The sequence below is a fragment of the Pongo pygmaeus genome, chromosome 9, assembly GCF_028885625.2.
Source record: "Pongo pygmaeus isolate AG05252 chromosome 9, NHGRI_mPonPyg2-v2.0_pri, whole genome shotgun sequence".
In the NCBI taxonomy this organism is placed as follows: domain Eukaryota; kingdom Metazoa; phylum Chordata; class Mammalia; order Primates; family Hominidae; genus Pongo; species Pongo pygmaeus.
Genome location: NC_072382.2, coordinates 40,048,156 through 40,074,525, shown reverse-complemented (window position 1 = coordinate 40,074,525; position 26,370 = coordinate 40,048,156). Strand labels below are relative to the sequence as shown.

Here is a 26,370-nt window from a genome sequence, read left to right as displayed (position 1 = left end):
GTGTATTGCTGTTTTCTTGCATTGACCAACACCACTGCAGATCACCAGAACCTTGGCAGATGACTCATCTGGCAGAAACATGGAATATATTCTAAATAGAAGTCACTTTTAAATAAATTGATTGATTCTTATACTGCCACAATAAATTTTCATATCTTGATCATCCTCTAAAAAAGATAAAAGACTTTTAAATTTAATAAAAAATGCTAGGCATTGTTTTGGTAATCATTTGAACCACTATTCTTTTATTTTATTTATTTTTTTGAGACGGAACTCGCTCTGTCACCCAGGCTGGAGTGCAGTGGCGCCACCTTGGCTCACTGCAACCTCCGCCTCCCGGTTGAACCACTATTCTCAAAATATATTTATTAATAAGATCTGTGATTTCTACCTCAGTAAAATATCACTTAACATTTAACATTTTTAATATTAAAAAATAATGCAATAATCCGAATTTGGAAACTAGCAACCTAATTATAATTAATGTTTATGTATTTTTACAGTGTGGCAAAATATTATCTGTGTCTCAAGATTACTACACGTTAATCTAAGATCAGAGTAGAAAACAATGGCTTTGTCTTTTGTTTTTTCCTTTTTGTGGAGAATGGGGTCTCACTATATAGCTCAGGCAGGTCTTGAATTCCTGGGCTCAAGCTATGCTCCCGCCTCTGCCTCCCTAAGAGTTGAGAGTACAGGCACGAACCACCACACCCAGCCAGCGTATAAAACAATGTTTTAAAATTTTCCTTTGGAGGCCGGTGCGGTGGCTCACGCCTGTAATCCCAGCACTTTGGGAGACCGAGGTGGACAGATCACAAGGTCAAGAGATCGAGACCATCCTGACCAATGTGGTGAAACCCCGTCTCTACTAAAAATACAAAAATTGGCTGGGCATGGTGGCATGCACCTGTAGTCCCAGCTACTCAGGAGGCTGGGGCAGAATTGCTTGAACCTGAGAGGCAGAGATTGCAGTGAGCCAAGATCGCGCCACTACACTCCAGCCTGTGCAACAGAGCGAGACTCCATCTCAAAAAAAAAAAAAAAAAAAAAAAAATTTCTTTGGAAACCCCAACCCTGATTTATTTGTAACAAAACATGCCTTTAGTTAGTTAATTTAAAAATATCCGAGGCTGGGCAACACAGGAAGACCCTATCTCTGCCAAAAGAAAAAAAAAAAATTAGCTGCACATGGTGGCATGCTCCTATGATTCCAGCTACTCAGGAGGCCGAGGTAAGAGGATCATTTGAGCCCACGAGTTCAAGGTTACAGTAAGCTATGATCATGCCACTACACTCCAGCCTGGGCAACAGAGCCAGAGGGCGACCCTGTCTCAAAATAAATAATTAAATTAATGTAATATAAATAAAATTAAAATATCTACACAGGGAAAAATATGCCAAAACCCATCAGCAAAGACTGTTTTTGATTACTCTAGGATGCTAACCCACTTAAATTCTAACCCACCATCCCTTAAACTTTTTTTCTATTTCCTTTTTTTTGCTTTAAATTCTTCTAAGGGTTACTCAAGCATGCAGTTTAGAGGTGCTTGTTTTGAACAAATTAATCTTATGTTCATAAATGTAAACTAGTAACAATATAAAACAATACAAGAAAAATTGTTAGTTTTATTGGTATTACAGTGTACTTTTAATACAAGCTAAATACAAACACAATTCTTACATATTCAGCCACTTATTCTGCAAAACAACATGCCAAGATCAACCTGGAAAAGTTTATAAAAACCAAAATCCAGAAAATATCTTCCTCAACTCTAAGGACTCCATATACAAATGCAAAAATTGCTATTTGTCAATAATCACATTAAGTGTTGAGTTATTGACTGAGCAGTAAAAAAAAATTTCTGATTTTTAAATTAAATAGCTCCAGATAAAAGCATGTTATTTTCCACATATGCTATCTTTGTATTCTGCACAGAGTTCCAAGGCAAACATTGCTTCTGGCTTTATGAATTACCAGAGATGATGATTTGTGTGGCTGACTTATCACAGGTCTTTTACTCTTCCTTCCTGATAGATCCTTAGCTTCTTTGGGAGGTGGCATATGAATTGGTTTCCATGGAATTGGATTATAAAAGGCTGGTTCTGGATAGGAATTTCCACTGTAAAAACCTAAAATTATTGAAAAATCAGATCACAACAAGGAAAAACTTTCTTGCCATCAAAGAAGCCACTTAAAACTTCTAGAAAAGTGTTAAAATGTCAAATGGACAAATTATCACTAATAAGCCAATGTGACTTATTTGAAACTTAAACTCCTTGATATTTTCAAAGAAGTAACACTTTCCAAATATAGTAAATATTTATAGTTAAAGCATAAATGATAATTCTAAGAATCCAAATAACATTAGTGTTAAAACCTATGTAAATCAAACTCCTATAAAATTTTTACTAAGAAATTAATTTTACGATCCTTAAATTGAACAAAACTTTCATTTTCTTAACTCAGTCTGGGAAACTACTGATTGTGTACTAGCTTCCTCTTATCAGATACTGAAGTTTACAGAAAAACATTTATTTTTCATATGAAGTTATAGTAAATCAAGATTCTTGTTTAGAATCACAGAAATTCTGAATCAGTGTCCATAAGACTTCACAATATCACTGTAATTGTGATTATGAGTTATGGAGCATTCTTTTGCTAATGTATATGAAGTGTTTAAAGTATTGTGATGTCTGACATCTAATAAACACATTTGAAGGAAGAACATTTTACAAATCATCTCCAAATCCTTCAGTCACTACTGACACAAAAATTCCTTTATTTCATAATTTATAAAAATGATATGAGCATAAAGAATAAAGAAACTTAAGTACAGCATTTGCAGACAAATATGCTGCTTGTTAGAATTAAACTCATTAAAAATGCAAAAAATTAATAAAACAATCCATTATTTTAGCAATTAACTTCTAGTCAATATGTTTAGTATTCCCACCTAAACTTTTAACTTTACTACCCAATTACTGGGTTAAAGCCACTGCTTATTACTCTTTTTTTCAAGCAAGAACAAAAAGAAGGAGCGGGACATGCTCAGTAGCTAAAACAGATGACCTTCGTGACATATGAGAGAGGCCTAATCCTGACAGCAGGAATGTGTCTTTCAGACACTGGCAACCCACTTTGCATAGATATGTCAACACTCACTTCACCAAGATGGTCAAAACAAAGTCTGGAATATGTTCTATTGTGTGAACAAAACAGAATGGGAGTATTTTAATAATAAATCACTTAAACAAGTGAAGGCAGCTGTCAGCAAGGTATGAACTTCCAACATGAAGCACAAAGAAAAACATGCACTGCCCTTTATAATCAGACCAAGACTAAAGCCAGTCGGTTTTGTGTCTGGTTCATGTGCTGTCTAGTATTCTACCTCACACAAAGAATGTGCCAAGGACATGGGAAGCTCTGCCTTAGAGAGGGTTAGAAGGAGAGGAGGCAAAACGACCCCTTAAAATATATCCTGATTAAGGCTTTATCATTGAAAAAATGTAAGAGAACATTATTCATTTCTTAATGTTACAAATATTTACTTTAAAGCATAAGTTTGCAGTTTTGTAACTACTGCTTTTAAGAAATAAAAATGTGGAGAATGACAGTACATTTGTAGCATCTCCATAGGAACATGGTATGTTATAATATGATTATATTACTTCTGGAAAATAGTAATTTGAAAGAAAAATAATTTTTACACATTTCTATTTCCGTCAAAAGGAGTATAATATTTGCTTCTGCAAACCATATTTATGTAAGCCACACAACATAAAAACCAACCTGTAAGTTTTCCATTGGCATAACCATAGCTCTTTGCAGCTGGACGAGGTTTATGTTTCGCATTTTCCAACCATTCCTGAAACTTTTTTTCTGCTATTTCCTTTTTCTCCTGTATTTCAGCTTGCTGTTGTTTTTCTTTTTCCTTAAAATGACAAGACGAAAATATTTCCAGGGATATTCTGTAACTATACATTCCATTCAAATTCTACTGATTTTTTTTTCTCCAGTAGCTTCCTACCCCAATGGCTTACTGGCCATAATACTGAATCATATTTTTATAATATGAGTAGAATATTGAAGATGATCAGGGACATACATTAAGGTGTCCAGCTCTGAAAAACAATAAGACATCAAACCCACAAAGAAAAAAGTATTTGCTGTTTTCAAAGAATAGTAATTTATAAAATGGTAGTAAGACTTCCCATAAAATGCATTGAAAAATATTTAAAAGGAATAACAGCAACAAGTTTTAAACCTGACTGAAAAAATATCAACAGGCTTACTATTTCTCAACTTAAGAAAACTACAAATGCATATTCATTTTTGAAGTTTAAACACAGCATAACAGGATAGCTTCATGTGTTTATTTTATGCTAAGATAGTGCCAATTTTCTATTAGATACTTTTTCTAAGATATAGTTGACACATGTGAACACCAAAGTTATGTATTCTAACTGGTCACTTTAATAAAAATACCTTTTCTTTCTTCTTCCTCTCACATTCTTCAGCATTTTTTTTCTTTAACCATTCTTGATATTTTTCTTTTGCTTTTTCTTGCAAGTATTCTTTCTCCAGTTCCTTTGCTGCTTTTTCCTCCATTTCTTTATTAATTTTTTGTTCTCTTTCTTTTCTTTTCTTAAATAAAAATAGATAAAGTTTAATTGTAATACCAATAATTATACTCATCTAAGGAAAGACTGCTGCATCCAGCAATTTTCTAAACTTCAATTATTTTTAAAAATAGACATGGTATCATGGCAGTTGGCACAACATAGTTTATGAAAATATATAACATACCTGCAATTAACAGTTCAATGTCAGTCTACCTGCTGGGCTATAAGTTTCATGAGGGCACTGACAAAGATCTTGCTCACCAATGTCCACTCAGAGCCTGGGGCAGTACTGAGTGAACAGCAGGTGTTTGATATGGTTTGGCTGTGTCTCCACCCAAATATCATCTTTGAGGGACCTGGTGGGAGGTAACTGGATCATAGGGGCAATTCTTTCCCATGCTGTTCTCATGATGGTGAATAAGTCTTGCAAGATCTGATGGTTTTAAAAAAAGGAGTTCCCCTGCACAAGCTCTCTCTCTTTGCCTGCTGCCATCCATGTAAGACGTGACTTGCTCCTCCTTGCCTTCCGCCATGATTATGAGGTTTCCCCAGCCACATGGAACTGTAAGTCCAATTAAATGTCTTTCTTTTGTAAATTTCCCAGTCTCAGGTATGTCTTTATTAGCAGCATGAAAACAGACTAATACAGTGTTCAATCAAATTTGTTGAATGAATGATAGTGAATAAAAATTACAATCTGTTAGACTGTCTGAATCTTAGTATTTTTTAATGGATGCTTACTCTCATTCTAAAACAGGGGCTATATATATATATATATATATATATACACATATATACACACATACATATATACACATATATATTATATATACATACATATATACACACACACACACGTTTATATATATATGAATATATATACATATATATATATATATATGCACACATATTTCCAGGACAGTTTGTCAATATTAATATTTGCATAAATCTTTACCACCAGTGAATTAAGAGAGGAGAAGTGAATAATGCTCATTAAACACTGTATGTAAGGGCACATCCAGGCAAATCTCTGGCTATATAATTCTTCCATAGACCAAAGGGTGGCAAACTAAGCACTGACAGTCACATCTGATCTACCATCACCTGTATTTGTAACTGAAGTTTTATAGGAATGTGGCCACACACATTTGTTTACATATTTATTGTTTATAGTTGCTTTTGCACTATGATAGCAAAGCTGAATGGCTGCAACAGAAACTGCATGACCCCAAAAGTTTAAAATATTCATTAACTGGCCCTTTATAGAAAAAAAATATTGATCCTTGACACAGACTATAACTCAATATTTTTTCCTCCTTATTTAAACGATAATCTACCAACACAGCTAAATTCTAAATAACCAATGACATAGCTAGTCTTCTTTATCAAAGGTTTGGAAACAAATCTGGAAGGCATAAAAAGTATATGCAATACAAATGCCATACATATCACCCAGGCAAATAATTATGAGCCAAGAAAAGAAATTCTTCCCTTGAAAGCAGCTTATAGAATACATTAATATAAGCAATTCAATGAAGACTCAACCAACAAACATCAGTTATAGACAAGGTATGTCCAGGGCTGTGCAGGAAAGACAGGTCTTAAAAATCAAAGCTCAGGACGGGTGCGGTCGTTCATGCCTGTAATCCCAGCACTCTGGGGGGCCGAGGCAGGTGGATCACCTGAGGTCAGGAGTTCGAGACCAGGCTGGCCAACACGGTGAAACCCCGTCTCTACTAAAAATACAAAAAATTAGTTGGGCGTGGTGGCATACGCCTGTAATCCCAGCTACTTTGGAGGCTGAGGCAGAAGAATTGCTTGAACCCAGGAGGCGGAGGTTACAGTTAGCCAAGATCGTGCCATTGAACTCCAACCTGGGAGACAGAGCAAGACTCTGTCTCAAAAAAAAAAAAAAAAAAAAAATCAAAGCTCAAGTAATTCCCCAAGTTGTATCAAAGTTGCTGTATTTCCTTCTTGCTGGGCAGCCAATAGCTGTGAAACAGAATCTTTTCATGCTGAGAACTCAATAGCCATTGGAACAATACTGGATTTTAACTACTTCAAACTGTCAGAAGATCTACAAATTGAAAAGGACCTTAGAGTATATCTTGCTTAATCTCCATGTGACTCATGACTGTCCTCCACAACTTTACCTACAAGAAATCAACCAGTTCTTACACTGTTTTTAATTATAGCAGCTGACATTTATTGAGTGCTAACTATGCCTGTTACCATTCTACATACTTTATTTGTACACACTCTCAATTAATTCTTATAATCATGATGTGAGGTAGATACCATTATTATCCCATTTTACAAAGAAGGAAACTAAGGCACATGGAGGCTAATTTGCCTAAGGTCATAGAGACGGTGAGTGGCAGATCACTACAGACATCATACAGAAATCAAAACGGGAGAATCTTAAAAACAATTTTATGCCAATAAATTCAATATTTTAAATGAAATGTCAAAAGTCCTTAAAATATGCCACTTCCCAAAATGAATTTGAGAAAAAGTAGTGTCTGAATAACCCTCTACTTATAAAAACAATTCAAAATTAAAAACTTTCCTGCAAAAACTCCAGTCACTGAAAGCTTCACTAGTTGATTCCATTACACAGTTAAAGATACTCCATATTTTAAGAATACAAAATATTATTGTGGCATATCTTAATAGTATCAAACCTTAAAAAAATGATTTTAGAACACAGAGAAAAAGTAAACACATCAAAGCTCATTTTAAGAGTCCAGCATTATTCTGATATCAAAACCAGGCATGGAAATTACAAGGTAATATCAGAAACGTTCCATATGAGTGTGGCTGGGAAGAAAACATATATATGTTATAAACATATGGATATGTTATAAACATATGCATGCTGCATGTTATAAACGTATGCTATATATTATAAACGTGTGTTACATATATGCTATAAACATGTTACTTATGTTATAAGCGTTACATTATAAACATGTGTACGTTACATATATGCTATAAACATGTGTGTTGTACATATGTGTATATATATAAAATATATATTATATATCAGGAACAAGGCAAGATAACTGCCCTCATCAGCAAAAACATGAAATACTGAGAAATATATTTAACAAAAGATAATACTGCTATACATTGAAAACTAAAAAACACTGCTGAGATAAAGAAGACATAAATAACTGGAAAGAAAAACCATGTTTATAGATTTAAAATTTGATATTATTAAGATAGCAATTTTCTCCAAAATGATCTATGTGTTTATATTTAGCAGAATCCCAATAGTGCCAAGCACTATTAGGACAGGCATTATTAGGGAAACTGATAAGCTGATTCTAAACTGTATATGGAAAGATGCAGGGCAACTAAAACAAGTTTGCAAAAGAATTGAATACCTGGAGGATTTACATTATCTGATTTCAAGAATAATAAATTCAGAACTATAAATTTATACTAACAAGTTAGTGTGGTACTGCACAGGATATAAATCAATAGAATAGACTAGAATCCAGAAACAGACCTATAAATATATGGTCAATTGATTTTAAACAAAGGTGCCAAAGGTAGTTTAATAGGGAAAAGATTATCTTGTCAGTATTGTTAGGACAATTGGATATCCACATGCAAACAAATGAATCTTGACCTTTAATGCATACTATACATTAAAATTAAACTGAAATAGACATACAGGTAAAGTTAAAGCTAGAAAGCTTCTGGAAGAAAACAGTGGAGAGTATTTTTACCCTCTTGTGGTGGGCAAACATTTCTTTTTTTTTTTTTTTTTAATTTTATTATTATTATATTTTAAGTTTTAGGGTACATGTGCACAATGTGCAGGTTTGTTACATATGTATACATGTGCCATGTTGGTGTGCTGCACTCATTAACTCATCATTTAGCATTAGGTATATCTCCTAATGCTATCCCTCCCCCCTCCCCCCACACCGCAACAGTCCCCAGTGTGTGATGTTTCCCTTCCTGTGTCCATGTGTTCTCATTGTTCAATTCCCACCTATGAGTGAGAACATGCGGTGTTTGGTTTTTTGCCCTTGCGATAGTTTGCTGAGAATGATGGTTTCCAGCTTCATCCATGTCCCTACAAAGGACATGAACTCATCATTTTTTATGGCTGCATAGTATTCCATGGTGTATATGTGCCACATTTTCTTAATCCAGTCTATCATTGTTGGACATTTGGCTTGGTTCCAAGTCTCTGCTATTGTGGATAGTGCCGCAATAAACATACATGTGCATGTGTCTTTATAGCAGCATGATTTATAATCCTTTGGGTCTATACCCAGTAATGGGATGGCTGGGTCAAATGGTATTTCTAGTTCTAGATCCCTGAGGAATCGCCACACTGACTTCCACAATGGTTGAACTAGTTTACAGTCCCACCAACAGTGTAAAAGTGTTCCTATTTCTCCACATCCTCTCTAGCACCTGTTGTTTCCTGACTTTTTAATGATCGCCATTCTAACTGGTGTGAGATGGTATCTCATTGTGGTTTTGATTTGCATTTCTCTGATGGCCATTTCTCAAATAGAACACAAAAACTACCAACTATTAAAAAAACTGAAATATGGAAATTCATCAAAATTTAAAACTTCTCTTTAAAAAATACCATTAATCAGTGCTTCTTCTTGTTAGTGAAAAAAAAAAATACCATTAAGAAAAATTAAATGGGGAGTTCATGACCAGCTGGCCAACATGGCGAAACCCCATCTCTACTAAAAATACAAAAATTAGCCAAGTGTGGTGGTACACTCCTATAATCCCAGCTACTCAAAAGGCTGAGGCACGAGAATTGCTTGAGCCCGGGAGGCAGAGGTGCAGTGAGCCAAGATCATGCCACACTCCAGCCTGGGCAACAGAGTGAGACTCCAACTCAAAAAAAAAAGAGAGAGAGAAGAGAGGGGAAGGGGAGGGGAGGAAGGGGAGGGGAGGAAGGAAGGGAGGGAAGACAGAGGAAGGAAGGAAGGAAGGAAGGAAGGAAGGGAGGAAAAATTAAATGGGAAGAAATATTTGCAATACATATATCTGAGAAGGGACTTACAGTCTGAATACACAAATTCTCATATCTTAATAATAAGCCATACAACCCCTTCAAAAATGGGCAAATGACTTAAATCAACACAACACAAAACAAGCCAACAACAAAAGAGATGTAGAAATGGTCAATATATGTTATGGACTGAATTGTATTCCTGCCCCTCTCCCAAATTCCTATGTTGAATCCCTAATCCCCAATGTGACTGCATTTGGAGATAGGATCTTTAAAGAAGTAATCAAGTTTAAATGAGGTCATAAGGGTAAGACCCTAATCCAATAGGACTGGTGTCCTTACAAGAAGAGGAAGAGACACCAGGGATATATGTGAACAGAGAAAAGCCCTGTGGGGACATAAAAAGACAGCCGCGGAGAGAGGCCTCAGGAGAAACCAAACCTACAGATGCCTTTATCTCGATTTCCAGTCTCCAGAACTGTGAGTAAAGATATATTTCTGTTGTTTAAACCACCCAATTTGTGGTATTTTGTTATGGAAGCTCTAGAAGATGAATATAATAAGCTTATGAAAATATGCTAAACATCATCAGATCTCAGGGAAATGAAAATTAAAACAATGGCATACCACTCCACACTCACTAGAAGGACTTAAAATGAAAAAGATTGGCCATACCACATCTGCCAAACATGTGGAGCAACTGGAACTTTCTTATAATAGTAGTGGAGATGTAAAATGGTACATGTACTTTAGACAAATGTTTGGCACTTTCTTATAAACTTAAACACATACTTACCATATAGCCCAGTAATTTAGTTCCTAGGCATTCACCCAAGAGAAATGAAAACAAGTGTCCACAAAAAGACTTGTACATGAGTGGTCACAGAATTTTATTCATAATATCCCAAACTGAAAACAACTCAATTGTCCATCAACTAGTGAACAGACAAACAATTTCTATGAAATTGAATGAAACAGATAAACATATTCTATGAAATGTATTTCATAGAATACTATAGTCAGCAATAAAAAGGAATAATACATGAAATATCAGGATAAGTTTTAAAACAAAAGACCAACACAAGAGTATATATTCTATCATTCCATTTATATGAAATTATAGAAAAGGCAACTCTAATCTACAGGTACAGAAAGAAGATTAATGGTTTCCTTGGAGCTGAGGCTGGCTGGGGGCAGGGAGTTGGGGTGAATGCAAAGGGGCAAAAGGAAACTTTCTGGGGTGATGGAAATGTTCTGTATCTTTAATGGTGATGGTTACACGGGTACCTAAATTTGCCAAAGTCATCAAACTTAAAATAGTTGTATTTTATTGTATGCAAACTATAGCTCAATAGAATTAATTCTGAAAAAAAATCAGACAGACTTCTGTAGGATTTAAACTAAAGAAGTGTGAACAGAATGCCTTTAGTTAGCAAAAGGAAGACACAACAGGCACTCAGAGCAGTCACTACTACTGAGAGAGGAACCAGCCACTAAGTGGCTTCAGATTTTCTGGCACGCTAGTTCTACACCACACAGAGCACAACAATAAATCTTCCTTTTTTAAAGACGCTGCACTGAGAGAACCTTTGTTTCATACAACTAAAGGAAACTAACATAACAATTGGCTACTTAAAGTTTCTGGATTTCTATTTTGCTTTCTCCAATAGTGCCTCGCACATAGTAAAAGCTGAGTAAATATTTGTTGAAAGCATGAATAATGCAATGATAACAGTGTTATCAATCATATACCTTGTTGATCTGAGTTACTGTCTTACATTAGAAAATCAGTTGTGTTTTGAGAATTAAAAACAATTTTATTTTAAAATAATTTTTAAAAACATTAAAAGTAAAGGACCTTTTACAAAATATGTGATAACACTGTAATAAACACATCCAGAAAATAAATTACCATGGCAACACAAATGTTAGGAGTACCAGATGAGATAGAACCTTTATTTTAAAAGCACTTAAGAATTTACAGTCATATTATAAGAAACTAGCTTTGCTAATGAATGCATACATTCTTTGTGTCTGACTTTTTGATAAAACACAGTGAATATGACTTAGAGAAAATAGCAGCCACAGATACAGCTAAAATGTGAATGAAGCTGGAGGCAGCTGAGGACCACACACCATGAAATGTAAACAGAGGAGGAAAAAGCTAGATGCCAGACAGGAAGAGAAGAACCAGGAGGGCAGTCTTTACAAATAGAGGTAAATGTAACTATGTCTGAAAGAAGAAATCTGATAGGTCTTAAAGAAAAAAAAAAATAAGAATAATCAATTATTCCTTAACATGAACAAGAGTTCTGCAGAACAGGTAAATATAACTTCTCAGTTTTATTTTTAAATAATTCTCAACATTACAGAATTTTGCCTTCAATAACTAGTGATTTATGTCAGGGCAAGCCACTTCCCTCCAAAAGAAATAGTTTTTTTTCTTCAAATAATTGGATTAGGTCTACTGCCACTAATTAAAACAGTGAATATACTGTCTCCCAGCAGTATCTTACATTCTTAGACAAACAACAACTAGGTTTGATTGGCATGGTAAAATTAGCTTAATGGAATTAGAAGATAAGAGGGACTTTTAGAGGAAAGAGCAAACTATTCTGCATGTGTAAAATAATTTTGTTTTATAGTTACAAATTTCAAAAAGACATTACCCAAAGTTTTATAACAGTCACAGAGACTTATTTTGATTTTTGAATTTATTCACAAAGATCTCTTTCATGTTATATCATGGGATGAAGTAAACTTTTTAAAAAAAACAAAGTAATTGACTTCTAAACAAATATGGTTATAACACACACATACATCTAACCAATTTCCTTCTTATAATACTTGGATGAAGAAGGTTATATCATCTTCAATTTACTGAAATTATTTACTTAGTACTCTTATTAATACCACTGGGCATTAGATTCAACAATAAAGATAAAAAGTTAGACTTAAAATTTAAAATATTGTCCTACAATTTAAACATTTTTCCACATTTGTAAAACTGGATTATAAAAATAAAACCAGTACCACTCTAAATATGTAAAAATCACAACAGAAGACAAATTGACCACAGAATAAGTATTTTTAAAATTTCAAATGTGTGTGATCCATACAAGAATATATTCAAATTAAAAGGAAAAAATGCAGCCATTCAATGAACATCTTCACTCAATTGAACTATTTTTGGACATGTATCATGCGCAGGTACTCATCTAGCTCCTGGCAAACTGAACAAAAGAGGCAAAAATCCCTGCCCTTATGTAGCTTACAATCCAGTATAAGAAGTAAACAATAAGTTGAAAGATGTAATGGAAAGAGATCACAAACAGGGGAGTAGTAATTGTAAAGAAAAGGAGGAGATGATTAGGAACAACGGAATTCTAAGTAAGCCTTGGTGACCGAGAAGACAGCTGAATGAAACAGAGAAATGGGAGAATGGTTTTACGAAGGAGGAATGGGCAAAACGGGTTGTTTTAGATTTGCAGACTTGGAGGCACTTGCCATAAGGATCCAGAAGGTCAGGCCTAGAAATACAGACTTGGTGACTGCCTGCAGGCAAATATTAGTGCAAGCCACAGGAGGGAAAAAGGAGAAAAGTAGAGGGCAAAGGGCAGAAGATAGAGACTTGATAAATGTCCACCAGGATAGAAAAACAAAACAAGCCAGAGAAGAAAGACTCTAAGAGAAGTATTTTTTAAAACCTAGGTAATGAAGTGTAATAGGAAGAAATATTTTGCAAAAGAGATGTCAACGTGTGTATCCATTTTCCCCTCCTTACTTGCTCATTCTTTTTCTGAACCCATTCCTTGTGCTTTTCTTCAGCAATTGTCTTTCTTTTTTCACGTTCTTCCATTTCTTTTCTTTTTTCTAGTTGTTGATTTAATTCCTGTGGATTTTATTTGGACAAAAGGCAACATTTAATAGAAGTACCCAAATAACGTATATTTTAAAAGTTTGAGGTTATTAACCAAATTAAACAAGAATATAGTTTCCTTTATAGAGCATATGCCACTAGTGGCAATAACTTACTTAAGTAACCAGTCTATGATGAAAAAAAGCATTGGTAAAAGTATAAGTCATTTTTTAGAAATGTGCAAATAATTGCTTGGCAGCAAAACACTAGTTTCCTAGACTAAACTTCAGCTAAATTACCCTCATTGAAATCAACTTTCCCACACATAAATTTTGGCATCACTCTAAGCTACTGGCAGAAGCTCAAGAGAATTGCAACTTTTTTTTTTTTTTTTTTAACAGTTATAAGAAGCTTCTGGATTCCTGATGAAGATAAAGCATAGAAATTAAATAATCCCTATATTAAAAATTTAATTCAGTTACACAATAGAAATACAAAGAAACCATTCAATTTTCCTTAGGGAAAAAAAGAACCCAGAGTTTTCTTCACTGATTTTATAGCTGCTGAAGTGTAAAACAAAACCACATTCACATCCCAGATTATTTAACTGCCTTGCTGTCACTCGAATCTACACGTTTGGGCATTTCCTCAGGAAAAAGAATGTGAAAGGTATGGCCAAATAAAACTACAAGTTGAATGCCACCACTCTGTCACTCATCAGTTAAATTACTGCACTGGTTGAGAATGCTGTTCAAACTAGACTTCACTAGGACTCCACAACCATAATTACTGGTTATTTTTCTTCTCTGTCTTTAGATACTAATAGTCAGATACCTTACGTATCTTCTGTTGGTCTCCACTCTCCTCCATAGCCCTTTCTTTCCCAAAGACCTACCTACTTGGGCACGGGAGGTAGTGGGAAAGACAATTTTCCAACCCTCAGACTAATTCCAGTGTCTTAAATGAAGATAAAACTTGACACCAAGAACATCTCTTCTGCATTTTAAACAACTGGTCACAGGAAATCTGTCTTCCATGATCACTCATCCTAAAATTCTTCTGCATAGAAGATAGCTGCCCTCACTCAGGAAGTCTTCCAACTTTTAAACACTATACCCCCAAAAGCAAATATCCATCTTTAAGGATTTTTCATCACTGCAGCAGCTATTGTTCTTTGATGACTTACTCAGTATACTTTTATGGTACACCTACTATGGACCTAGCAATAACTGATATAAATCTGATATAAAGATGAAATCCCAGAAGTCTCTGATCTGATTCTCTACACACTAAAGAAATAAGTGCTATATTGCGAGTTATTGCATATCATAAAAGTTCAGAGAAGGGAAGGGAAGATGAGGAGAAACATCTTCCCTTCACCCTAGCCTAGTCTACCAGGCTAGTCAGAAATGAGCACCATACAAGGAACAGTGAAAAGATGTCTTCAAAAGGAGAGAGATTGGGAGGTGGGAGGGGGTAGAAAATTTGAGTGTGGTACTAGCTAGATGGAGAAGGTCTTTTGAGACAGGCAAAGTGAACTATATGAAACAAGAATACCTGGCAAAAGGGAAAATTCAGAGCTCTTAATGACAAAGGCTGAAGACTGCATTTGAAGGGATGAGAACTATTCTGAGGAAGATTGACTAAGAGTGTGCCATAGTATATGAGTTATAAGAAAAAAAAGCTCTGGGTCAGGCGCGGTGGCTCATGCCTGTAAGCCCAGCATTTTGGGAAGCTGAAGCGGATGGATCACTTGAGGTCAAGGGTTCGAGACCAGCCTGGGCAAAATCGTAACACCCTGTCTTTACTACAAGTATAAAAATTAGCCAGGTGTGGTGGCAGGCGCTGTAATTCCAGCTACTGGGGAGGCTGAGGCCAGAGAATCGCCTGAACCTGGGAGGCAGAGGTTTCAGTGAGCTGAAATCACACCACTGTACTCCAGCCTGGGTGACAAAGTGAGACTCCATCACAAAAAGAAAAGGAAAAGAGGGTTTGGACTTATGTCAGGAAACAAAAGGGGGAAAAATTATACATATATACATGTACACATACAAATACATGTGTATATATTTATGTTTATATGTGCATATGTGTGTATATATACAAATATATAAATATGAAAGACATTAATTAATTGGCTAGATATAGACCTGACAATTATATATCAAAAATTTTCCAAAATAGTCCCAAATTTTATTTTCAAGAAAAGTAATTATTTAAATGTATAACTAAAGACATGATTGACTATATATTTATGTACCTTTTAAGATTCTTCATTTACCTAAATTAAAAAATCAGAAAAAAAGAAACCTTGTACTCCTATTTGACGGCTAACAAATTTTAGCTAATGTTGATTGAGGGATTAAAGAAAAAGGGTCAAAATGTACCTAGAAAATGCTACCAATAACCCAAACAGTGTTCTAATCTCAGGATGTCTGTTCAAGTAATTTGTCAAACCAGAATATACATCACATTTTGAGACATAACCCTCCCTTCCAAGTCTGGCCCTTCTTAGAATTTCCCACCCTAAATGACTCCATGTTTACCACAAAGGCCAGTCTCCTTCAGGACACAGCTGGAGTCTTCCTTCGAAAGGCCCCTACGTGGTCTTCTGGTATACCACTGAATTTCAACAGGATTACAGACAGCTATTAATATTTTCCCGTGGAATACAACACTTGATTATGGAAAACCAAAATCCAAAGAAGATCTTAAACATGCATTTTTAATAGGTTTTGCCTACTTACAAATAATTTTTTACCACTGAAGGTAATAATCAGAAAAACTGACAGTTTTGAGTTTCACCAACAGCTCTATATCCTGCCCTATTCCTTCATTAAGGGCTCATTAAGGGCTAATGAATAAAATGGCCAAAGGCAAGATGGTTAAAAAAAAAAAAAAAAAGAAAAAAGAAGGCACCAGGACTACTCACAAACTAGGTAATTTTTATAATTTAAAACTGATTATAATAATACATTAAAGCAAATATTAAGAACTAGAATTAGCCAATGACCATAGAGAACCTGGAGCAGTTGGCTAAATAATTATTTATAATAATTAAAAAGTAAATAAAAATTAAATGACCTACAAAACCAATATACTAGTTTTTCATAATGCTTGATAATTGAATCAATATTTACCATATTTATTTATCATCTCAACAAAAGTTACAAATGTATAACATTTTGTAAGTGGGTAATTTTTATGAATTAAAATAATTTTTTAACTTAGTCCCACAGAGATGTCTGAAACAAACCAAATGTCTGATGCTCAAATCAAATTTATGAGTGTGGATGATCTTTTTAATGATTAAACTATCCTACAAATGTTCTCTTAAATCTTAAAGGAAGAAAATAAGAAAGCCAGAGTTCATTAAAAAATAAATACTAAGTCTGACTCACTTATTTCTAAAATACATCTTGATATTGTGGGAAAAGCATTTAAATGGAAGTCAAAGAATTAGGTGCCAGTCCCCGTTCTGCCATGAATGAAGCCTTGGCAAAATTACTTTTCTGCCTTTCATGCTTTTTAGTTTTAATAGGGATCTGAGATGACTATTCTTTATGGTTAAAAATTTGATATGGTTTATAAACAAATTAGGGAATACAGTAAATAAAGACAGAAAAATAAGGAAAACATGAGATAAAAACAAAATAAAGGAAAAGGCAGCGAAAGAATGTGAATACCACAAAAGCTCAACACGAGCTTACAACAAGCTGAGTAGTTGGCCTATATGTTAGGATATCCCTGGCATAACTGATATGTAAGAGTCATGCTAAAATTGAATCACTTCAGAGTTGAGTAATAAAGTAGCCATAAGAAATGTCAAACTACTAAATATATAAAAAGGTTTTAATCTTTGAACCAAATTACAAATAATTATACCCTGCTACATGCTTATCATTGTGATAGGGTTTATATTTATTATTTTAATCTGTTCTCAAAACAAATCTTCATAGCAGTTATTATGATCTCCTTTCACATATAATAACTTTGAGTGCTTTGTACATGTTAGTCCATATCCTGATGTTCATTTAGTCCTCCTAACAACACTATGAAGCAAATATTATTCTCCCCCTTTCACTGATAAGGAAATTGAGACACAGAAAGGTTAAGGATTTGCCCAAAGTCCAAATTTTGAATGCAGGAAGTATGGCTCAAGAATTTACGCTTTTAAACCAGGCGCCGTGGCTCACACCTGTAACCCCAGCACTTTGGGAGGTGTCACTTGAGCCCAGGAGTTGGAGGCCAGCCTGGGTAACATGGCAAACCACCCCCCAACAAACAACAATAAAAACAAAAATTAGCCAGGCATGGTAGTGTGTGTCTACAGTCCCAGCTACTCAGGAAGCTGAAGTGGAAGAGGAGGGGAGGTCAAAGCTGCAGTGAGCTGTGATCGTGCCACTACACTCCAGCAAGGGTGACAAGAGTGAGACCCTGTCTCAAAAAACCAAAACAAAACCCAGAATTTACAATTTTAACTACTCCACTATTGCCTCTCTAACGTCTGGCTTATAGATGAAGAAACTGAGGCTCAGAGAAGTTAATTAACTTTTCTAATGTCACAGAATTAGAATGGCAAGGCTAAAATTTCAGGATTGTTCTGTGTGACTACCAAGCCCGGGCTTTACTAACTTTCTGAAATTCAATTAACTTTTCTCTGTACACTGACTAAAAATGACTTGAAGTGACCCTCCCTTTCTTAATATAACAAGTAACTTCTTGTGAGACTGTAGATAAAGCCCAATACCAGAAATTGAATTTTGTTCTACCATTAACTCACTGGATCAGTATTTTCCGAATTGTAAGTTTAAAACCAATTTAATGAATTATGACCAGGCTTCTGAAAAAAGAATAGAACACCAGGTTTTGCACAAAATTAAGATGCTATTTCACATACATATGTATAAATACATATATATAGAGAGAGATATGTAGGTATGTGTTTTTATAATATAAAAAAATAGAGTGCTCACTGTGAACAAATATTCTTAAAAGCTACTAACTAAATAATGGAATTAGTCATTGAGGTAAGAGAAGTAAGTCTGGGAATTCAAAAATACACCCTAATTCTGAAAATAAATGAGAAAGCTTTAAGAAGACTATGAATAGTAATGATATAAATAACAATACAAATAAAAACAAAGCCAGGCATCTTTATACTTTGTTACATTTAGTCCTCACAAAACCCCTGTGACACAGGTATTATTTTATTCCTCTTGAGCAGACGAGAAAATGGAAACATAAAAGTTTAAATAACTTGCTTACACCCAGCAAATAAAAAGAACCAGGGTTTTTATTATTCTTGCCTAACATCAACCGTAAGGTCTTTCTCAAGCCCTGTGCACTGCCAGGAGGAAATAAGTGCCACTCTCACAGCGCACTTTTCCAGGAATAAATTTGTAATCCAGAATACAAAGTATCATACAATAGGAAAATAGCAGAATGTATTAGTTTTCATAATCATTTGAATTATGCCAAGCCTCTGGGACATGTGACTGCTTGCCTGGTTAGAAACTTATCAAATAATAACTGGTTTCAAAACAAACAGAAAAGTTATTCTAAGGAAGATCATGAAGCTTTTGTTCCCAGGATTTTTTTTTTTTTTTTTTTTTTTTTTGACAGAGTTTTGCTCTTGTTGGCCAGGCTGGAGTACAATGGTGTGATCTCGGCTCACCGCAACCTCCGCCTCCTGGGTTCAAGTGGTTCTCCTGCCTCTGCCTCCCGAGTAGCTGGGATTACAGGCATGCACCACCACGCCCAGATAATTTTGTATTTTTAGTACAGACGGTCTCTCCATGTTGGTCAGGCTGGTCTCAAACTCCCAACCTCAGGTGATCCACCTGCCTCGGCCTCCCAAAGTGCTGGTATTACAGGTGTGAGCCGCCATGCCCAGCCAATTCCCAAGATTTTTTTTAGCAACAGTTACTAACAGACTGAAACATCCAACAAGAGTGAACCAGATAACTATATTTTAACAAATATGTAATACATTTTAAATATATTTAAATAATATTAGACAGCCATTTAAAAATGTTATAAAAATGTTTAATGATAGAGAAAAAGAGTTTTATCCTGTTTCATTAAAAACAGGAAGTGTCCCTCATCATTCAAATCGATCTGGCTTCAGTGTTTGGATAGGAAGAATTCAGATAGTCTAGATAGTGAGTTTAGGGGATGCCAAATTATCCAAATCTATTTGGTTGCCATGTTCTGAAACACTAAGAGTTCAAAAAATATGTGAATATTCTCATTAAAGAGATGTGAAAATGCATCTAAAACTGTTTTTTGAGTTCATATAGTAAAAGTTCAAAAGAGACTCACGCATGGAAATGTCCATAAGTGAGGGAGGCACAGAGAAACTGAAACACCCTGAAAGACTAGCAAGCAGTTTCCCACCGCCCAGCACATAAGGCACATGCTCACTGAGTGACACACAGTGGGATGGGGTGGGGTTGGGGGCGGTGGGGGGCGGGGGGGGGGGCAGGTAGAATCTTGCCTCTATTTTGTTTCGGTAAAGTTAAAAATTTTGCTGAGTGTATACAGTTGAATTTACTTTAGTTAAATGTACATATGTTGATGCTCCAGTGTATGTAGACATACAATATATATACACATTTGTACATATTTCAAAATAATTTACATAGAAGAAAATCTGGAAAGCTATGTCATAATACTAACAATGATTATCTTCAGACAGTGAAATTAGAAGAGATTTTAATATCCTTAATTATGCTTAGCTGTATTTTCCAAATGCTCTAACAATGAACATATTTCTATTATTATATTATAACTTATTAGTTATTCAATTTGATATAGTAAACTAACATAAATGCAAAGACTTTGTTTTCAGGAATAATAACATTAACATTTTAATTTACAACTGCAGCTCTACTTTGTGAGCTCACAGATTAAATAAAAAGAATACTGTCTAGTTTCACCTCTAGAGCTTTCAGTTGCAGCCGGTCACGTTCTTCTTTTTCTTTGCCAATAAACCACACCTCCCATGGTGTCAGGCGGCTTTCTGGTAAGCGCACCTGTTTCTGTTCTTCTTGGTTATCTTCTGATTCAACCTGAGTGCTACAAAAGAGAGGCTACTATAGTACTTGTACAAGAACCTCTTTTGCTTCCTAGTCCAAATCACTTAACTGTACAGTAAAAGCAAAACTTAATAGTGTATTTACAATATTGTGATTTTTACAAATATACATGTATTATACATAAGTATACATTTTAAAAATCATGAAAAGAAATTCTAATATTTGAATTAGTTTACCTATCAAACTGCCTTTGAATTCGTTCACCTTCTAAAACCACATTATTTAAAACCCCATTGTGATAACCCACACCCTATACATTTGCCTCAATGCCAACACTTTTTTATTTCTAAAAATCTTACCTGGATAACTAATTACTCATTACAACATATAATCCTAATCAGATCCTGAAGCAGACTCTTCCCTTTCCCTTCCTTAAGTAGTTCAGGAAAAAAAGATTATGTAGTACATACAAAGAGAATAATAAAGCAAACATGTTAACAATTAGGGACCGTGGGTGAAGGGTAAATGAAAGTTCTTTATATTATTTCACCTTTTTTATAAGTTTGAAATTGCTTTGAAATAAGAAGCCACAAAACATTCTTTAACATTTTGGTTGACATCCTTTTGCCAATCCTTAGACAGGGTGTGTATGACTCTCTAGTCTGGTTACCTTCTACCACAGTCTCCATCTCCACCATGCACCTCTGTCAGTCTGTCTCTTCTGAGGGTAAGGAAAAATAACAACTCAGGGTAAAGAGAAGAGGGGCAGGGAAATAAGCACATACATAAATAAAGAACACAGGGTGTTGGCCAGATACACAAGCCTCATGAAACTTAGAAAAAGCTTAACAATCAGCAGCCATAGAAAGCAAGGTTGTTCAGGACATAAGGTAGCTAGCTCTAAAGACTAGTTTATTACAGACTCAGTTCTTTGTCTCTTTCACATTCCTGCTTCTAGCAACCAATTGCTTCACCCACTGCTTTGCACACTTTTCTACTTCATAGATTCAGCTTACTCATTATTTTCTGCTACTATTATTTCTTCATTCATTCATGCCCTTATGAAATTTGCATTCTAGTGGGAAAGAGACACTGTTGATGTGTTATTTCTTATATGCGTCTTTCCTTCCCAGTCTTGCAGAAGGAACCCATCTGCCCCCACTGTGGTGTAGTTTCAACTACCACTACATGCTGATGATGCCTATATCAGTAATTCCAGGCCAGACCGTCATCTGGAGTTCCAGATCTTTATTTCTAACTATGTGATACATAACTCAACTTAAATATCAATCAGTTGAAAACAAATCTAATCATCCTCTACCAGCCACCCACCACCCTTCCCACCAAGAAAGTGTACTCCTCTTACAATCCTACGTCAGTGAATGGTATCACCCTCCAGCCAGTTACTCAAGCCAGAAGCCCTAGCTCTTTGACTCCACTTGCTCCTCGTCAACATCTGGACCCCCCACCTCCTATACCCACATGATCACCTAGTCATGTTAATTCCTCTTTCCATTTTTGAAAGCCTTTCTTGTTTCCTCCAACCTTACAACCACCATCTGGACAAAACTGGCCTCCCTTTCTCCCTTTCAAACCATTATCCACACCTCTTGCCAGATTCATCCCTCAAATGTATCCTTTTATCATGTCACTCCTCATCTTAAAGTTTTTCAATGGCATCTTTACCCACAGGATAAAATCCAAACTCCTTAGCCTGACACCCATGAATCAGCCCTTTGCCTATCTTCCAGCGTCTTCTTTCACCAACAGCTGATCCAGACTCTACATTTCGCTCACTAGGAACTCCTGCAGGTTGATGAATGTGCCACACGCCCCATGCTCTGTAACTTTCATCTAAATCTGAAATTCCTTTCTTCCACCTCCGCATAAAGTCAGATTAAGAGCTTAGATTTGGGCGTAAAACAGCCTGGGGTGAAATCCTATCTGCTTCTTCCTAGCTATGTACATTTTTTTCTTTTTTCTTTTTTTTGAGACGGAGTCTCGCTCTGTCGTCTAGGCTGGAGTGCAGTGGCGCGATCTCCGCTCACTGCAAGCTCCGCCTCCCTGGTTCACACCAGTCTCCTGCCTCAGCCTCCCGAGTAGCTGAGATTACAGGCGCCCGCCACTACGCCCAGCTAAGCTATGTACATTTTTTAAAAAACTTCTTTAAGCTTCTGTTTTCTTGTCTATAAAATGGAGATGACAGCTGTGGCTGGCTACCTTACAGGCAGTATTGCATGAAACTATCCATGCTAAAGCACTTAATATAGTTCCAGGCACTCAGTAAGTAAGTACTTAGTAAGTCATTTATTATTATTACTATGACGAACTCCTGCTGTCCCTTCAAAATTCAACTCCAGCACTGCCTGGAGCCACAACTCTTGGGCTTCCTGTCACCTGCTCATCTCTGCGACAGGCCATGAGTTCCTTAAAGAAAACATATCTCAACTCATTTTTTTATTTCAAGAGCCTTGCTTAGGGTCTAGAATATAGTAGGGTCCTAGGAAACATTCGTTGAAAGACAATCAGATCAGTGGGCTTTTCTTTTAAGAAATGACACTTTGAATATTAAATTTCCTTCCTTAATATTTATAACAAATGTGTTCAAAATGTGTGGCGCACACACTATAGCTCTACTTATAATCAAGAAAGCCTTGACAACTGGCCATTTGTGAACAAGATATTTATTACAGCATGGTTTTCCTAATGGATAGTGGTAGAAAAACCAGGATAAAGCTGAATAGATAAACAGCAGGCCCAGAGCACATTATAAAATATTCCAGGAAAACGCTTCTCATTATCTTGTCTGAAGCTAACTTTGAGCTTAATCTCAGTTCTGACCAATACCCTTGAAGGTCAATGCATCCTCTAAACATGGCACTATTTATACCAAAAATACCTTGAGGTAATATCCATTATGTGCAGCTGATGCCTGAGCCTAGCTCAAAGAAGCCTTACCCGATTCATTTTGCCAGTCAGATCAATGTGGTAGGTGAGGCTTGGAGAAAAGGCATAAAATCCCATACAGCTCTAGGTTGCTCTCTGCTTCACACAGAATACTTACAACTCAGAACAATGAAAGGGCTATGACTCAGGTTGCCTGCTCTCTTCATCCTGTCACCCCCAAGCTGTCTGGGGCACCAAAGAGAGGTCAGCAGTTTGACCTCAAAAGCCAGATTGTGGACTCCAGAACTCTTATCCCAAACCTGAACACCAGAACGTGGTTTACTGCACCTTAGTAGTACCTGTGGTTGGTTATTCTGAAAACATACTGATTGCTAGTGAAGTAGGTTGTAGTAAACAGGTCACTTTCTATAACACAAAGTGCTGAAGCACAGAGATTAGCAATGTCAACCTCAGCATGTGGAGACGTGGTTAGATAGGATCTGAGCATGCACAGAGGAATGGATGTCATTTTATCAAAGAATGTTAGGACCAATGGGGAGGAGGAATGAGGAAATTTTCTAAAAATCTACCTTTCCTGAAAGGAAGTGCTAAGTTTCTGAAGCATTTGACAATAATCACTGCATGTATCTGTTCTTTAGGAAGTGGGAAATGGGCATGCAGTCAGCAAACATTTATTGAGCACCTAATAAGCATCTGATACTTGCCACACACAATGCTTGACAACTTCAGCATTCTCTTTTCAAACCCACATCCCAGTTACTCCTTTGATTCATAGGGACTGAAATGTGATAAGGCAGCCTTAGCCCTGTGGTGCTACCAGCTCATTCTGGCTTTGGATAAGTGAGACGTACATACGTTCACCTCCTCCCCTGGCAGGCTCCACTTAGTCAGGGCTTTGGCTCTTGGAAACTAATGCAAGGTTTCAGTAGCTGAGCTATAGTTCCGATGGTCATTTATTCCGCAGGTCACTAACTTGTGTCCAGATTGCTTAGTCCAGTTGATTATGCTCAGAAAGTATTTCCTAAAGCCTTCAAATTTACTTTAAATACCTTTGAGACCAACTCAGTCCTGAAGAATACCTACAGAGGCCCAGATGAAAACAATTTACTGAAACCCTAACTCTACCATTAAATTTTACTATCAGGTTGATCAGAGGAGGCCTGTTTCTTGTTGCTACAACCAGCCTGGATGAGTGGCTTGCTTGGTTACTCTTTCTGATCTCCATTCCCACCAATGTACTTACTTTTACTTCTCATCCGTAACTAATTCACTCCTGTAACCATGTATACGGGTTACTTCATATGGGTTCCATATTCCATTCACTCATGCTGGATATGAACACCCTATACTGAAGGGGGTATCTTGCTATTTACACATAAAGCATGAGTTCTCTGGCCTGTATTTCTTAGAGCTCCTGTACTGTGCCTTACACAGCTTGACAATCATAAACTTGTAAACTATTTCCGAAGAAAACGTAATGAGTCTATCCTAGAATGGACCTGCATTACTGGGCCTGTCTCAGAAATATTCCTACAGGGATAGGCCCTTTGCTCCTATTTCTATATACCCAATACTAGGCATGCAGTTTAGGAAAGAGAACATATCTGTCTATCTTCGTAGTAGACCCAGGTCTGCTAATAACTAGGTGCATGCCTTTGAGTCACTTTTTGCATTCTGAGCCATGGTTTTATTATCTTATTATTTATTTTATTATTTTATTATAAAATAAGTGGATTGATTTAGGCTTCAATTCATGAGAGTAGAGACCAGTATCTTGTTTACGGTCCCCAGTACCTAGACTAATATGTGGCACACAATGTTTGCTGAGTGAATAACAGTAGAAATAAACAAATTAAGACAGTTTTAATAACCCCATTGGTCCTAACATTGATACAATGACATCCATTCCTCTGTGCATGCTCAGATCCTATCTAACCACGTCTCCACATGCTGAGGTTGACATTGCTAATCTCTGTGCTTCAGCACTTTGTGTTATAGAAAGTGACCTGTTTACTACAACCTACTTCACTAGCAATCAGTATGTTTTCAGAATAACCAACCACAGGTACTACTAAGGTGCAGTAAACCACGTTCTGGTGTTCAGGTTTGGGATAAGAGTTCTGGAGTGCACAATCTGACTTTTGAGGATTCACAGAACGCCTGAAATGGTAGCAGAGTTTTGTGTGTTTGAGACTATGTGCATTTTTCTGGGAAGTGAGACTGCAGCAGTCATAATATCTCAGGAAAAAAGGATTAAGAGCCATAGGAAATCTATCGTCATTTGCAAGAATTTGCACAGGGCTCTTTATGTGCAAAAAAACCCACGGCACCTCAGTCTGCAAGTGCCTGCTCTGCCTTTGGGGCGGAGGGCAGGAGGGTGTTAGAAGGGGGTACTTAAGAGGGTCTAAGGAATCTTGAAAAGGGCTGAATCGGCCGGGCGGCCTCGGGTTTACCTGGCGCACCCCTGTAACTCCATTCCTCTCAGGCTCGCCACTTTGGCCTCTGAATCATGGGCATCTTCGTCCACGTCTTCCTCATCCTCCCCGTCACCGTCGTCCTCGTCAAACTGGAAGCTCTGGTGGCCAAGGGGAGACAACAGCGACCTGGTGGAATTGCTGCAGCTCAGCGGCAGCGGCGGCGACGGTGAGCGCACCACGTCCAGCCCCTGCCCACGTGCGCCCGTCATAGGGACGGAAAAGGAGCCCGAGGAGGGCCAAGACCTGGGTCTGCAGTCAGCAGAGAAACCGGCGTAGGAAGAGGGAAAAGTAGGCCCCCAGCGCCCCGCCGCCCACATCTGGCCCGCCAAGTTCAAACTGGCGGAGCCGCGGCGGGGACGCGCTTTCCCAGCGAGCCCTGCGCGCGCCAGGCCGGCCAATCCCGGCCGGCACAGACCCTGCGTTGCCATGGCGACGCGTGGAGGCCGGGAGGACTTTGTTAGGGCC

At 36.7% G+C, this 26,370-nt stretch overlaps 1 protein-coding gene across 2 annotated transcripts; it reads right to left on the bottom strand.

Moving 5' to 3' along the window:
* Positions 1 to 1,606: 1,606 nt before the first annotated feature.
* Positions 1,607 to 26,296, bottom strand: CCDC34 (coiled-coil domain containing 34). 2 transcript variants are annotated; one of them, XM_054438058.2, is made up of 6 exons: positions 25,882 to 26,296; positions 20,423 to 20,561; positions 13,407 to 13,514; positions 4,487 to 4,645; positions 3,791 to 3,932; positions 1,607 to 2,130 (listed from the first exon to the last, which is right to left on the bottom strand). In XM_054438058.2, exons 1-6 carry the CDS (start codon positions 26,220 to 26,222, stop codon positions 1,916 to 1,918), a joined length of 1,104 nt encoding a protein of 367 aa, XP_054294033.2. In that variant the 5' UTR covers positions 26,223 to 26,296; the 3' UTR covers positions 1,607 to 1,915. The 2 variants fall into 2 exon arrangements, with proteins under 2 accessions (XP_054294033.2, XP_054294034.2); XM_054438059.2 differs by lacking the exon at positions 13,407 to 13,514 and having other exon boundaries at positions 25,882 to 26,285.
* Between the last annotated feature and the right edge of the window lie 74 nt (positions 26,297 to 26,370).